Here is a 16,672-nt window from a genome sequence, read left to right as displayed (position 1 = left end):
CCCGCAAGAAGGCCCTGTTAAACTACACGAGTAATTGCATAGCCTCAGTTTATAGTTACCAGTCAAAATAGAGAATAGAGAAACGAATTGATAAGATGCAATACATTACCCATCTGCAAATTGATATGATACAATTCGAGCCTGCGCCAATGGTTGAGGACTACGTAAACTATATTCGAATTCAATTTCGATAAAACAAGAGATAAGGTAAGAACAGAGAACAGAAGTAGACATTTTGCTACTAAATTACTTTACTACTAGTTTACGACAGCGTAAGCTGTAAGCTTCGAGCACTTCATTTGCGGTCAATTTATTTGTGATAGAACAATGGAGGCTCAGTAAAACACACGATAATTGACTGATTGATCACTCTCACAGGTTACACCAGCGTTTCGCGAACGATCCGAACATATGCAAGATACAGTGATTTTTGTCAACACCGATTACTTGATGACTTGAAATTGACTCGTGAATTTTGCTCCGAGTCACGAGTCAATCCACAATTCTGATACGCCGAGTCAAGTCCAAGTCAAGTCATTTTAGCAAAGTGACTCGAGTCAAGTCAAGTCATACGAAAAAGGTGACTCGAGTCTGACTCGAGTCAAGTCATGACTCGAGTCATCCCAACACTGCTGTGTTGCAAGCCGGACATCATGACTGAGGTATATCAACGAAGAACAACTACCATATGATCAGGACGGAATACCAAAAGACGCATTGCTCTATCAAGTATGCCGGACCCCAATTGTGGAAAAGCATCTCACCGGCTATCCGACAGTCGTCGAGCATGTCCAGTGTCCACATTCAAGTCGAAATACAAGCAATGTCTTCAGGATTACCGGACCACGACCTAACATAGACCTCGCCCTCCGTCATATGCCACCTCATGTTGTCGCTTGCCTTTTATATTCTCTGTATTACTTTTCATTCAGTGTGCAAGCCTCTTCTTCACTTCGTCTAGGCTAAGGTGGGTGTCTGATCTTAAAGGCTACTCCAAGTTGTTTCGACAGGTTGCCCGACATATGAGCTGATCATGCGACACAATGGAAAACGACAGTTCAGCATGGAACACATCAGCATGCGTCACTTCAGCATGCGACTGTATAACCCAAACACTTACCCTAACCCGAAACATAGCCTAACATAACCTAACCTAGCCTAACCTAACCTAAAGCCCAACCCTAACCCAACCATAAATCCAACCCTAACCTACCCCTAACCCTTAATTTAACCCACATGCTCATGTGCCGCATGCCGAAGTGTCGCATACTGTAATGTCGCATATGCTCATATGTCCACGGACCGTTTCGACACCTTCCTATCTTTTCATTGTATCGCAGTCTTGTGATGTTTTGAAATGATGAAAATATTAATTAACTGATTGATTGATTCATTGATTGATTGTCGGAGTGTGTTCGTATCGCATTGCAACCTGGGCATCAAGTCTGGGGGATGTTTGGGGTGTGTTGGTACTGCTTTGCCACATATGAAGACTCCCCACAGTTACCCTAGACTAGATGTCCTTATGCTCGGTATGCTGTTCATTGCCAAAATGAAAGGAACCCTTTGAGAAATTAGGAGTATTGCGACATTTGCGAGTTGCGCCTGATCCGCGGTTCGCTGTTTACATTGTGGTCTTCGTAGTAGTCCGCTCAGTCCGCAGTTCCGCTCGGTCCGCCGGTTAGTATTGCAAGTTCCGCTAGTTCCGCGGTCCGCTCGTTCCGCCGTTTAGTATTGAGCTATTTTGTTATGGTCCGCTCGGTCCGCAGTTCCGCTCGGTCCGCCGTTTAGTATTACAAGTTCCGCTAGTTCCGCGGTCCGCTCGTTCCGCCGTTTAGTATTGGGCTATTTTCTTATGGTCCGCTCGGTCCGCAGTTCCGCTCGGTCCGCCGTTTAGTATTACATGTTCCGCTGTTCCGCGGTCCGCCGTTTAGAGTTGCCCACTGCGAGCTTTTCGGCGGCGACTCCATATGATTCTACAGTCGGCGCTTCGCGTAGCATGTTGATGATGTGGTACGGAATCGAACGGCGTGTGTTAAACCTTCTCAATAATTGTAATATTCCGCACTGTGTATACGTTTTTAGATTGCGTCATTGAACGTCGTACTGTATTGGTTGCGGTCTTAGCGTATTCTTGCAATGTCACGGGCCGGGACGAATTTGTACCACCGTGATTCTATTAGAAAAAGTACGCCATATGGAAAACACTGATTATTACGATGGGAGCATTATATATTTCAGATTGGAAAATTTTCGAATATTATGAAAAGCGGTTGCCAGATAATTTTAACCTGCATTTATGTCGTGTTTAATACATTATAGCCAGAGTTGAATGGCTTTGTATCCTTTGACGAATACTAGGTATCCTAAACAACATATTAAAAGCCGTTTCAAACTTCGGAAGATGCTTGGAGCTGAGAACCATCGAAATATATCGCGGGGGACATAGCGTAGTGGTGACGATAAGCGCCTACCAATCTGGGGACCCGTCGGAGGTTTATCTGGGCCCCTCTTCCCCGCTGTCACCGTTATTACGGCGAAAAAAAGCCTCGACGAAAGAAGTCACTCACAAGGAATGCGCAAGAACTAGTAGAATGCGCCACGACTTCAAAATAAAAGATCAACATCAAAGAGAACTGTGACATCGGGCACTCTAGGCCGAGGTGGATGTGAAATTAAAAGGATCACAACCGCGTGTCGTTCGACATCCTCCTATCTGTTCATTACATGGCATTGTGTCTTATCGCATTGTACATTGTGTGTGGTTGTTCAGTTGAAAAATATAAGTCAATGATTATATATATATAGCCGCATATAACGTCGGAAATTCCCTAATGCACGAATTCAGATTTGTCGGACTTGATGTCGTTTTTAACATATCACAGTCAAAGAAAGAAGAACTTCTTACCTTGCTATGAATAGAAATGTACTTAAATATCACTTACAAAGTCATATTAATCTTTGGAAACCTTTCCGTAGATGAGAAATATCAAGATATATGTAGCTGCAAATTATATCTGAAATTGCTGAGTACCCGAATCCAGATGTGGTAGGGGGAACATTTCACCCTTATATGAATAGAAGGGGTCCCTAATAAAATTTAAAAATCACTTTCAAACTTCGGAACCATCTTGGAGATCAGAACCATCGAAAAATATCCAGGCGCAAGTTATGTCGGAAATTGCGCCTAATATACGCGAACTGACATGTGATGTCGTTTTTCACCTATAATAGCATTGGTAGGAAGAACTTTTCACCCATATATGAATAGAAGGGGTCCCAAAGAACATTTAAAAAGCAGTTTCATGCTTCGGAACCTACGTGGAGACGAGAACCATCGAAATATATCCAAGCGTAAATTATGTAGGTAATTGCCTAATACGGGAATTCAGATGTGCCAGACGCGATGGCGATGTTCTCCTTTAATAGAACTGGTAGGAAGAACTTATCACCCTATTATGAATAGAACGGGTCCCAAAGAACATTTAAAAAGCAGTTTCATCCTTCGGAACCTGCGTGGAGACGAGAACCATCGAAATATATCCAAGCGTAAATTATGTAGGTAATTGCCTAATACGGGAATTCAGATGTGCCAGACGCGATGGCGATTTTCACCTTTAATAGAACTGGAAGGAAGAACTTTTCACCCATATATGAATACAAGGGGTCCCAAAGAACATTTAAAAAGCAGTTTCATGCTTCGGAACCTGCGTGGAGACGAGAACCATCGAAATATATCCAAGCGTAAATTATGTAGGTAATTGCCTAATACGGGAATTCGGATGTGCCACACGCGATGGCGATTTTCACCTTTAATAGAACTGGAAGGAAGAACTTTTTCCCCATATATGAATAGAAGGGGTCCCGAAGAACATTTGAAAATCACTTTCATCCTTCGGAACCTGCGTGGAGACGAGAACCATCGAAATATATCCAAGCGTGAATTATGTAGTGGATTGCCTAATACGGGAATTCAGATGTGCCACACGCGATGGCGATTTTCACCTTTAATAGAACTGGAAGGAAGAACTTTTTCCCCATATATGAATAGAAGGGGTCCCGAAGAACATTTAAAAAGCAGTTTCATGCTTCGGAACCTGCGTGGAGACGAGAACCATCGAAATATATCCAAGCGTAAATTATGTAGGTAATTGCCTAATACGGGAATTCAGATGTGCCACACGCGATGGCGATTTTCACCTTTAATAGAACTGGAAGGAAGAACTTTTTCCCCATATATGAATAGAAGGGGTCCCGAAGAACATTTAAAAATCACTTTCATCCTTCGGAACCTGCGTGGAGACGAGAACCATCGAAATATATCCAAGCGTAAATTATGTAGATAATTGCCTAATACGAGAATTCAGATGTGCCACACGCGATGGCGATTTTCACCTTTAATAGAACTGGAAGGAAGAACTTTTTCCCCATATATGAATAGAAAGGGTCCCGAAGAACATTTAAAAAGCAGTTTCATGCTTCGGAACCTGCGTGGAGACGAGAACCATCGAAATATATCCAAGCGTAAATTATGTAGGTAATTGCCTAATACGGGAATTCAGATGTGCCAGACGCGATGGCGATTTTCACCTTTAATAGAACTGGAAGGAAGAACTTTTCACCTATATATGAATAGAAGGGGTCCCAAAGAACATTTAAAAAGCAGTTTCATGCTTCGGAACCTGCGTGGAGACGAGAACCATCGAAATATATCCAAGCGTAAATTATGTAGGTAATTGCCTAATACGGGAATTCGGATGTGCCACACGCGATGGCGATTTTCACCTTTAATAGAACTGGAAGGAAGAACTTTTTCCCCATATATGAATAGAAGGGGTCCCGAAGAACATTTGAAAATCACTTTCATCCTTCGGAACCTGCGTGGAGACGAGAACCATCGAAATATATCCAAGCGTAAATTATGTAGGTAATTGCCTAATACGGGAATTCAGATGTGCCAGACGCGATGGCGATTTTCACCTTTAATAGAACTGGAAGGAAGAACTTTTCACCCATATATGAATACAAGGGGTCCCAAAGAACATTTAAAAAGCAGTTTCATGCTTCGGAACCTGCGTGGAGACGAGAACCATCGAAATATATCCAAGCGTAAATTATGTAGGTAATTGCCTAATACGGGAATTCGGATGTGCCACACGCGATGGCGATTTTCACCTTTAATAGAACTGGAAGGAAGAACTTTTTCCCCATATATGAATAGAAGGGGTCCCGAAGAACATTTGAAAATCACTTTCATCCTTCGGAACCTGCGTGGAGACGAGAACCATCGAAATATATCCAAGCGTAAATTATGTAGGTAATTGCCTAATACGGGAATTCAGATGTGCCAGACGCGATGGCGATTTTCACCTTTAATAGAACTGGAAGGAAGAACTTTTCACCCATATATGAATACAAGGGGTCCCAAAGAACATTTAAAAAGCAGTTTCATGCTTCGGAACCTGCGTGGAGACGAGAACCATCGAAATATATCCAAGCGTAAATTATGTAGGTAATTGCCTAATACGAGAATTCAGATGTGCCACACGCGATGGCGATTTTCACCTTTAATAGAACTGGAAGGAAGAACTTTTTCCCCATATATGAATAGAAGGGGTCCCGAAGAACATTTAAAAAGCAGTTTCATGCTTCGGAACCTGCGTGGAGACGAGAACCATCGAAATATATCCAAGCGTAAATTATGTCGGTAATTGCCTAATACGGGAATTCAGATGTGCCACACGCGATGGCGATTTTCACCTTTAATAGAACTGGAAGGAAGAACTTTTTCCCCATATATGAATAGAAGGGATCCCGAAGAACATTTAAAAATCACTTTCATCCTTCGGAACCTGCGTGGAGACGAGAACCATCGAAATATATCCAAGCGTAAATTATGTAGGTAATTGCCTAATACGGGAATTCAGATGTGCCAGACGCGATGGCGATTTTCACCTTTAATAGAACTGGAAGGAAGAACTTTTCACCTATATATGAATAGAAGGGGTCCCAAAGAACATTTAAAAAGCAGTTTCATGCTTCGGAACCTGCGTGGAGACGAGAACCATCGAAATATATCCAAGCGTAAATTATGTAGGTAATTGCCTAATACGGGAATTCGGATGTGCCACACGCGATGGCGATTTTCACCTTTAATAGAACTGGAAGGAAGAACTTTTTCCCCATATATGAATAGAAGGGGTCCCGAAGAACATTTGAAAATCACTTTCATCCTTCGGAACCTGCGTGGAGACGAGAACCATCGAAATATATCCAAGCGTAAATTATGTAGGTAATTGCCTAATACGGGAATTCAGATGTGCCAGACGCGATGGCGATTTTCACCTTTAATAGAACTGGAAGGAAGAACTTTTCACCCATATATGAATAGAAGGGGTCCCAAAGAACATTTAAAAAGCAGTTTCATGCTTCGGAACCTGCGTGGAGACGAGAACCATCGAAATATATCCAAGCGTAAATTATGTAGGTAATTGCCTAATACGGGAATTCAGATGTGCCAGACGCGATGGCGATTTTCACCTTTAATAGAACTGGAAGGAAGAACTTTTCACCCATATATGAATAGAAGGGGTCCCAAAGAACATTTAAAAAGCAGTTTCATGCTTCGGAACCTGCGTGGAGACGAGAACCATCGAAATATATCCAAGCGTAAATTATGTAGGTAATTGCCTAATACGGGAATTCAGATGTGCCAGACGCGATGGCGATTTTCACCTTTAATAGAACTGGAAGGAAGAACTTTTCACCCATATATGAATAGAAGGGGTCCCAAAGAACATTTAAAAAGCAGTTTCATGCTTCGGAACCTGCGTGGAGACGAGAACCATCGAAATATATCCAAGCGTAAATTTACTCCAATCTCGCCATTTTCCTTTGGGGGCAGGTTGCTCCCCGGATTATGTGTGTATCTACCAGTTTTACTGCGAATAAAGAATATAATAATAATAATAATTCTCAGCAATTATCATACATATCGATACAGCAGGTATAAATCACCAGTTAAAGATGCAACGAATTTAATATGTACATTGTAGCAAAAGAAACATGAATTATTTTTAAAATCCTCATGAGATTTCCAGTCGTCACTCATGGCTGACAAATAGGACAGAATATATTCCCATTAATTGTGTCCCTTGCGCATGTCGCGTGATATTTCCTGTTGCATCCTTGGCACATCTCCTGTCAAACATTTTATGGTATATAGAAATGGTCATTGTATCGCAGAGGTATATTTCAGATATATTGATGATATGTTTTTAATTAATATTGTCATAATTGGAGTAAATAATGGAAGACTCATACCCAGGATGAATCAAGCGTTGATGCGTCAGCACAAAAGCTGCAGATATCGGCGATCGGATCTTAATGTGGAATGCATAAGATTCGTTAGCATAGATATATTACTCGCAAAACAAAACAAGAAAATATGACCCTGTAACAATCGAAGAAACCGATTAACTACGTATGATGTTGATCGATATAGAACTACTGTTTCCATCTATCTAATTCGATATAGATGTCCTTACCTGATTCGTCTAATATTTGCCTTGCGATTTCGTGCCGAAATCTCCGAAGGTCAGTCTCTTCATTCGGAATACTTGCCAATGATAAAGCTGTGCTTCCCAAAACTTGTTCTGCAAACTTTTGAAAATCTGATCTATGACGGGCACTTCGTAAAATGAAATCTCAACTTTTTTACCTTCAAGACATACACGCCACAGTTGTAACCATCTTGCTGAATGGAATGATCGTACATTCTGATACTCCATTGCTTGGACGTCATGGATTGGCAATCGACCGATTCGCTCCTGATTTGCAGATACCTCCTAAAAATGAATGTGGTACTCTTATGTACAATTGATATGATAGGCATGACTAAGTAAAATAATCTTACTTGAATTTCTCTGCCGCAGCTACGGTGCTTTTTTTCGTACTTCCGAGTGGATTTAGTAATGAAATTTCGGCATCTGATATATTAATTACCTGTACATACATAAATGCGCTTTATTGGAATTGCCGAACGATCATATGCAATTCGAAATTCGTGACCAACCAGCAGCATCCAGTGTTGGAACTTATTCACTGCAGCAATGATCTTTTCGTAGTGATCGAATTTCACCTATTAATATATGTAGATGATTGCAAAGTGCTTTCAGTGTACAATGCTCCGTGCATTTCGATAGCATCGTTATCGTGCGTACAAGATCACAACGATATCATTGTATATTGGCGTACTGATAATCATCGTCATAGATTTATTTATTTAAATAATAGGGATGTGTGTGTATTGTGTACCTTTCGCAATGATTGCCTTCGGATTAGCTCTTCATCCGAGCTGAAAATGATATGAGTCGCTACATTGCAATCCAGCACATATGTTTTCGAGTCAGCCAGCATATGCAGATAGTAATCAATGACCTGCGTTGTAAATAATCACCATACGAGTTCGAACTGAAGTAATAAATGCTCTTAGTTCTAGGTACATTCAATAGTCAATTACATTAATACGACTTACTTCACCGCTCAACCATTTGTCTGGACGCAAGGTTCCCAAATCTCCCGTGAAGAGCGTAGTTGAGGAAATATATGCAGCTACCATTTCAACTTCATTTCCTTTCGTCCGAAGTAATTCTAGTTCCTAGGGTTATAAAGTATATTGTACAAAAGTTAACTAAAATACCACGGCGAACTTACTTCATTTTTTCCTTTGCCGATCTTTCTACAAGGCTCGTTGTCGAATTTCAATGTTTTTGATAGTTCTCCGGAGGTAAAGCAGCCAGTCTGCCTTCTTTTCCTTTTTTTGAAAGTCGACCTCACCAATTGTTGTGTTTCCTTCGACAGTTTTGTTTTCCTTCTTCTTTTGAAACCGCGATGTAATAAACTATCCGCGAATATTTTAGATGACGTGACGATTTCTTTGTGGTATTTCAAAATGAATTTGTCAATTTTGCTACATCTTGTATTGTCCAAATATATGTTTTTCAGTTCATAAAAATGCTGCTCTATAATACCCTGTGTGCGGTTACAATCACAAATTGATTGCAAATTATTTTTCATACTTGCAGAGCGAATTTTTTCAAATTCCCTGCCGAATCTTTGATAAACAGCATTTGGGCAATCAGTTCCTGTGGCGTGGCGATCAAGATTGCCGAGTAAAAGTCCAGATGTAGCACCAAGTCTTGGAAATATTACGTTTTCAATTTTGGTAAAAAATGACTCTGAAAAATATTTGTTGGTTGTTGGCCATAGTCCGGGGTCATTTCCTTCTTGATAAGTTATAGATTTTTTAAATAATTCAAGTTTGTTTTTGTACCTCAGATAAAACGGGGATTTGTATTCTTGACTCTTGTCGTGTATAATAAAATTCGCGAATACGTCATCGTCCTTTTGATACTCATAAAACTGATCCGGTAAATTTTTAAGGCTTTCATTTTTAGTCATATGAGATTGTAGCGCTCGGAAACTTTTTTCAACCCGGGGGGAATTTTGTCGCAGTAAAAGCACAACAAATAAGTGGTTAATAATGGCATCCATTTCGTGAATAGTTGAGGCTAGAAATATCATTGCCATCCAATGCATAGCATCGCGGTAGTACTTCTTAATGTAATATCTTTTGCACATAGTGGACGCGGCCTTCATGCAGTGGCTCAGGCAGTTGACAATTAGGGTTAAACACAAGTCATTACCCGACGCTTCACCCGTTACTATCCGGTACACACGATGATAATATTGGAGTCTGGTCTCACTGCAAAAGACGGAGAGAAAAGCGTTCCATAGGGCGACTGCGCCATCAAGTATTACCAATCTCGGTACCAACTTCGTCGAGCATGCATCTCTAAAACACCCGAGGAAATGTTTTATACTCTCAGTCGTATGGCACGTTGTAACGTAGCTTGCTACCGGTATCCCTGGCAGATCTTTGTAAGGGCTTCGGACCAAAATCGAATATATTTGAAAAGCTTTTCCTCCATCCGACCGAATAATTGTCCCAGTGGCATCAAAATACAAAATGTCTTTCTGGCACAAATCTTTGAATAATTCCAATTGAAAGGTTGAGAATAATGTGACGCTTAAAGGACAGCCTTGCCAGCCTCTAATGAATTGTGTTCCATCTTCCTCGTACATCTTCCTCAACAACTCAATGTTTCGGAAGACATCGGAAGTCCAGCCTCAAGGCACACCAAACTTTGATTTTATTTTTCTTAAAACGTCCAATGACGGAGCGTATGTATGAGCTCCCGAAATCCGTTCCCTTTCGGTTTGGGCAACCCGGAGCTCTCTATGCAGCTTGGAAGGTTTTTTGCAGCTCAAATCTTTGCCAAGACCTTCACTGTCCGGCCCTCTCACCGGTCTCGATCGTTTGCACCCTATATGTTTTCGGCGTCCAGCAAGTTCCAGGTTACATTTTATTCCAGTTCCTTGGCGCACAAACAAGATTTTGCCTTCCACAGTGCAATTACAGCATGTGTGGTGAGCACAGCGAAAGAGAACGTATCCTTCGTTGTAATTTTCAGGGGGGTTCAGCATTTGATTTTTCAAGTATTGATTCTTCACCACGGGTACGCAACGGTCATAATATTGTGTCACTTTTTTGAAAATTGGAATGTAATAATACGATTTTTTATTAAATCTGTTTTTCAATCTGTTCTTTGTCAATTTCGCCCAATCATTAAATTCGATGGTCCAAGTTCCGGATATTGCAACTTCATCTTCGTTAGTATTAAAAATATCCTCTCCAAAGCAGCCCAACCCAACAATCGTCTCCTGCCGTATCCAATCCTCGGATTCGCAAGTAGCGGGGAGGAGCTCAATACCGGTCTCAGCAGTGGAAGTAGCAACGCTGGCATGATCCGTAAGGAGATTACTATCGGCTAAATTTAGCGGATTTATCGAAGGATTGGTGTATTCGGCTTCCACGCGATGGTGGAACAGATCAACGCCGAATCGAAAATCCGACAGAAGATTAATATCCAATAGATTTGATTGAGTTTCAGAAGGATTGGTGTCAAATCCTCCTTCCACTGGTGGATGGTAAAATGAATGATCGAAGGTCGCATGAAAATCCTTCGCACCTTCACACACGAAATGACATCGTTCCCATTGAGTCACACCAAAGCTCATCTCTAAACTTTGACGGTGAAATATGCATCTAGGATGAAACCACTCGGAACATATGTCGCAGCCTACCATAAATTCACTTGCGTTATACGGTGTCTTGCAAATGCAATAGCGATTTCCCAACGCGTCGGACGATTGGTAATGCAGTTGCTCGGCAACTTAAGGATTTAAGTTAACAAACAAACAACCAATAATTACCATGGAGAACTTATTATAATTAAATCACGTACTACACATTAAGCATGCTATAGTGAATATTGTAACAGATCACTGTTGTCGATCAACCTTGAAATATGTATATCTCGTAACCGAGAGACATTCTGTTGGAGTATATGGTAACTGACAACCTCCAAACCTACTAACCGCAAGCAGATCTGATGCGATCTGGCTTTCATTCGATCAGAGGAAACCGCGGCCAAGCTGTGGCAGAGTGTTGCAAATTATACAGCTGTGATACAGATATGATGCACCTGCTTGCGGGACTATATGATAATATCCAATATTGTGTATTTCACGCCATATTAGGAGACGAATAAGACTTCCGATTGCAGTGATCACGAGTCTATATAAGCGCATGTTTAGTTGACTCGAGTAGACTCATTTTACGCTACCTACGACAAACATCAACGACGAATAAATCTTGTATTGAGCAATCTCTTGGTTCAAGAACTTACTACAGAGTTGACGTCAAGTTAAGTATAGCGCAGCAATTACCTACAATACACAGGTTACGCTACTTTGCTACTTCAGGACGAAACAACTATATGGTACCACGTGCTCGGTGAACAAGGGATTACGTCTATACAGTACAACGAACTTTATATCGTACGACTACAACTATATCGTGCAACAACGGACTATACCCGTACCAGACCATCAGCCATCCGGTAACACTTTCATTGCAATAGCTACGGCAGATTTCACGATTAAATTCGCTTGTTGTGTGCTTATTTTACGCCTATATATTCGTGATTATTGTGTACCTTTCATATCAATTAGAAGTGTGCATGCAATAGTTATTTCATGGCTAGTGGCGGCAAACATAATACACCACCTACCTCCAACCCTAAAGTTGGCACAGGCCCTATGGACGCTAACCCTAAGGTCGAAGTAGTAGCGGGACAGCCCGACAGACAGATTAGCGAGACTAAACACCAAACTCATCAATGGGAGGCATATGTCAGCACTTTGAACAACTACAATACTGCTCAAAATTTTTAGAAGTGGTGACGCCGGCTGGCATCGCTCTTCGAATCAACGATATCGACTTATTTCACCCGAACTGGCTCACACTTTATTCTGCATTTCTTTGTTATTTCATTGTCATATGGGTGTTTTTGATCCATTCAGACATCAGACGACGCCCGAAACAGGCTTTATCGGGACTGTCATGTGTACTTTATTTTCCGTACAATTTTCACCCTTGCCAATACGTATATGTTATGGAACCATCGCAGATGCAAGGGTTACGCAAGCATTATCTAGGACCTTTCCGGGTTTTACACAGATGGAAACATCATCTTCAAATCGCAATCTCAAGTCGAACACGTAACGTAGCATTATACGATGTCAAAGTCATGTATTGCAACGGTGATCGCATCTCAGATTTTTCTCGACCGAACGCAAACACGCTGTTTACATCCGATTCTCACGATGCTGAAAACCACGTGGCCTCAACACATGTAGGCCGAACGAACATCGCTGCTAACGCAGAAAATCCAATTCAGCTTCAGAAAGCAGTCGAGCCAACAGCGAACGCATCCGGTTCAGATATTATTGCAGATTCAAGCGATCAGATTTTGAGCGAGCGAGATTTTGAAATTGTTCAAGAATGTAACGATTCTAATTTACCTTGCAGACCCGCTATTATTGATAAAATTATTACAACGCGAACAGGACGTGCAATTTCCAAGCCGCACGCACTCAAGGATTATGTTTTATCGGCAATCGATTGTCCTGTCGCTTTTGACGGCGTGGCTGTTAGCGCGCCCAGCTAAAGGAAACGATACTCCGATTTCTATCACGGCTAACGTATGTAGACGCGAAGCCGCATCTGATTTGATCGATATTCAACCACCAAGCCAATGCAAACACAATCCGATTATGCATTCGAAATCGTGCCTAGCAAATATCTACGCCTTGACAAACCGATTTCACAATCTCGATGGAAAGATGTGTTTTGTAGCTGAACAAAGTTGGGAAACACATTTCTTTTTTTTTGTTCTTACTCGCAAAATGTAGGCGAAGAACGACGTTACAGTATCCCGTTAGTGGAATGTCAACACGCAATTGTCACACATTTGTCTTCATACGGACAGCTGACCGAACAAGCTGACGGATTACTTTCAACTAACAACAAACTACACTTGACATGGAAATGGGCTAATTCACAGTCCGGATTTCTACGCAACCTAATCGTGCATACAATACCGATCGTATACGATTCAATAACCAGCAAACTACGAGCCGATATATCTGATCTCTCTGGATGTAAAGCAAAGGTCGGGCACTGTCAAACAACCCAGGGAACGGTCATATGGCCTCCCTCCATCACAAACAAATATGCGTGTCCGACGGCGCCAATTCGGATGCGTACAAACATCTTAATGCATACAAACAGTAACCACGAAGTATCAAGGGTGGAAATACCAGACCTAGCTCTATCTTTTCAGTCAGCGCGCACATGTGATTCCAATCTGGTCCGCTGCTTGTCCAGACGAGCAGTGTGCATCACAGGAGGATTTTTCATAGTACCAATTCGCTGCACTTTAAGCGATGCAAAGACCCTTGGGCTGAAACTTTCGACGGAAAGACTCAACAGCTCAAGTACTTCTACGCGTCTCTTGCTAGGACAGATGCAGGAATTACATCATGACTCAATGGATAGACACAGGCGCCTGATTTCACACCTGGACTACCTCAGTTGCACAATAGAACAACAATTTTACAACGTCCACAAATCGCTGACACCAATGTCACCGGACTCGACGTTCAACATAGCACCCTACAACTCAAGATTGGGTGTGTTCGACTCATTCTTATACAAAATGCATTGCATAACACAAAACATCACCGTCCACAACAACTTATTCTTTCCGGACGGAACACTAAGCGCCCGACCACTCATCTCGTTCAGTACAGACAGGACATATTTCGGACAATTATTCGACAACAACACAGCCTTTTTGGAGACTAGATACATCGACACTGGCTCCGCAAACGCAACCAGAATATTCAAGGTGGGTGATTCCTATTTCCAATATCAGAATGGAATTCTCACATCACGCAACGCCTCTGTCACACAAGTCAAATTTTCGATGGATCTCAACATCGTCGATTTATTAGGATCGCCACGTGTTGACAATATCACAGAAACCTTCCTACATTTATTCAGGAAAATGGATTCTTCATTTAGCACAGATTACGATCATGTTTTATCTCACATATCCAGTTCTATGCTGCTAGTACAACGCCTACGGAGCCTGTCCGCTTCGTACACTTCGAACCGCAGTAGGCAGGATGACACTACCCAAATTGACCCCTTAGAGCCAATAAAAATAGCATCCGACGCCATTAATTGTAGCATTTTATCCTTTTTATCCACTATTACCAACCCTTTCCTTAAGCTTTTATTTGCATGTTGGTTTGCCGCTACGATGCTATGGGATTTATACTTTTCATGCCGTTTATTATGTTGTAATCGTCATAGGCTTAGACAACGTTTAATTGTGCATCGTGAATCTGCCGCTAGCTCTTTGCAGGCCCTCCGTGCACGACTCCGCCGGCGAAGCTATGCTGTTGACGAAAGGATTACTCACCACGTTCATGGCGACGCTCACGAACTACATACGATCCGTACGGGCAATGAATCTGAAAATCTCGAGGACGAAACCAAATCTCTCGCAGACTCAACAAATTTCGTCGAAACAACATATACTTCCGACGCAGATGCACACAATCAACCATTGAATCCGACTATCGCATCGGACACATCGACCAACGACCTGACTACTTCTGACGATTGTGTACCAGTCCAGGAGATAACACCACCAAATGCATCTGTCGGCGACGAACCCGCACAACAACAACAACCCCAACAACAACAAAATCATGTACCATTGGAGTATGCGAGAATCACTGCAGTGATCAACGAACATATCCCGAGATTCCGCCCGAGGATTCCCAAAATTCTGCACAATGCTAAGCAGAAACGACCACGTAATACGAAGAATCGTCCGCGTCTGCCCATGAACGAGTAAATCCGAGTAACGCAGTATATGCCAGCCCGGCGGGTATGTTATATACTGTTATATATTGACTGACTGACCATGCTCGAATAGATGGTCTGGATAACGAGGTATCACCAAGTTTATTAGCCCCGCGCGCGCGGTCACATTGTGACATGGACAGCTGTGACGCTCAGCGTGAGTGTTTGTTAGGATTAGATTTCTTTATTGTGTATTTGTTTCATGCCAGTTATGTACATTATAAAATGAATGAATAACAACTTGCTCATTGCTCCATCAATTAGACTTGAACATTTGGACATCAATTTCCCACTAATACATTTCTCTAGTTATGTGATACACTCCATGCTACAACTGATTAATTAACTTAATTATCTGACATTTAGACCTATTGTTATCTCTTTTTCGGAAGGGGAACGGTGCAGTTGCTCGGCAACTTAAGGATTTAAGTTAACAAACAAACAACCAATAATTACCATGGAGAACTTATTATAATTAAATCACGTACTACACATTAAGCATGCTATAGTGAATATTGTAACAGATCACTGTTGTCGATCAACCTTGAAATATGTATATCTCGTAACCGAGAGACATTCTGTTGGAGTATATGGTAACTGACAACCTCCAAACCTACTAACCGCAAGCAGATCTGATGCGATCTGGCTTTCATTCGATCAGAGGAAACCGCGGCCAAGCTGTGGCAGAGTGTTGCAAATTATACAGCTGTGATACAGATATGATGCACCTGCTTGCGGGACTATATGATAATATCCAATATTGTGTATTTCACGCCATATTAGGAGACGAATAAGACTTCCGATTGCAGTGATCACGAGTCTATATAAGCGCATGTTTAGTTGACTCGAGTAGACTCATTTTACGCTACCTACGACAAACATCAACGACGAATAAATCTTGTATTGAGCAATCTCTTGGTTCAAGAACTTACTACAGAGTTGACGTCAAGTTAAGTATAGCGCAGCAATTACCTACAATACACAGGTTACGCTACTTTGCTACTTCAGGACGAAACAACTATAGTAAGGACAAGTTGACTTCCCAGCGCTCGTGCCATTATTATCGGACATAACGATTGCCGGATCTAGGTGCGCAGAACTATGATAGGGAACAGAAGGAGCTTCTACATCGACTTCCTCAGCCACTTCACACGTTTTTTCTATCTGGAAGAATCTCGTTGGGTCTTTATCAAACAACCAACAAATTTTTTTCATTTGTCCAATTGATGTGCTTAAATGATGGGCCTTTGCATATTTGAATATAAG

General features: G+C 41.6%; 2 protein-coding genes across 2 annotated transcripts; one reads left to right on the top strand and one right to left on the bottom strand.

Moving 5' to 3' along the window:
- Window positions 1-7,169: 7,169 nt before the first annotated feature.
- Window positions 7,170-8,636, bottom strand: LOC145456336 (sentrin-specific protease-like). The gene is made up of 7 exons (XM_080334408.1): window positions 8,537-8,636; window positions 8,317-8,439; window positions 8,075-8,140; window positions 7,916-8,004; window positions 7,721-7,847; window positions 7,548-7,662; window positions 7,170-7,382 (listed from the first exon to the last, which is right to left on the bottom strand). The coding sequence occupies exons 1-7, from the start codon at window positions 8,618-8,620 to the stop codon at window positions 7,318-7,320; spliced, it is 669 nt and encodes a 222-aa protein (XP_080190534.1). The 5' UTR covers window positions 8,621-8,636; the 3' UTR covers window positions 7,170-7,317.
- A 4,692-nt stretch (window positions 8,637-13,328) lies between these two features.
- Window positions 13,329-16,317, top strand: LOC145455554 (uncharacterized; the record flags this gene model as incomplete). The annotated part of the gene is made up of 1 exon (XM_080333538.1): window positions 13,329-16,317. A coding segment is annotated over one exon (2,070 nt), but the record flags the coding sequence as incomplete, so codon positions are not given.
- Between the last annotated feature and the right edge of the window lie 355 nt (window positions 16,318-16,672).

Source organism: Botryllus schlosseri, chromosome 14 (assembly GCF_051294905.1).
Source record: "Botryllus schlosseri isolate E-star chromosome 14, Bs_hap1, whole genome shotgun sequence".
Classification (NCBI taxonomy): Eukaryota; Metazoa; Chordata; class Ascidiacea; order Stolidobranchia; family Styelidae; genus Botryllus; species Botryllus schlosseri.
This window is presented reverse-complemented; position numbering and strand designations above follow the sequence as displayed.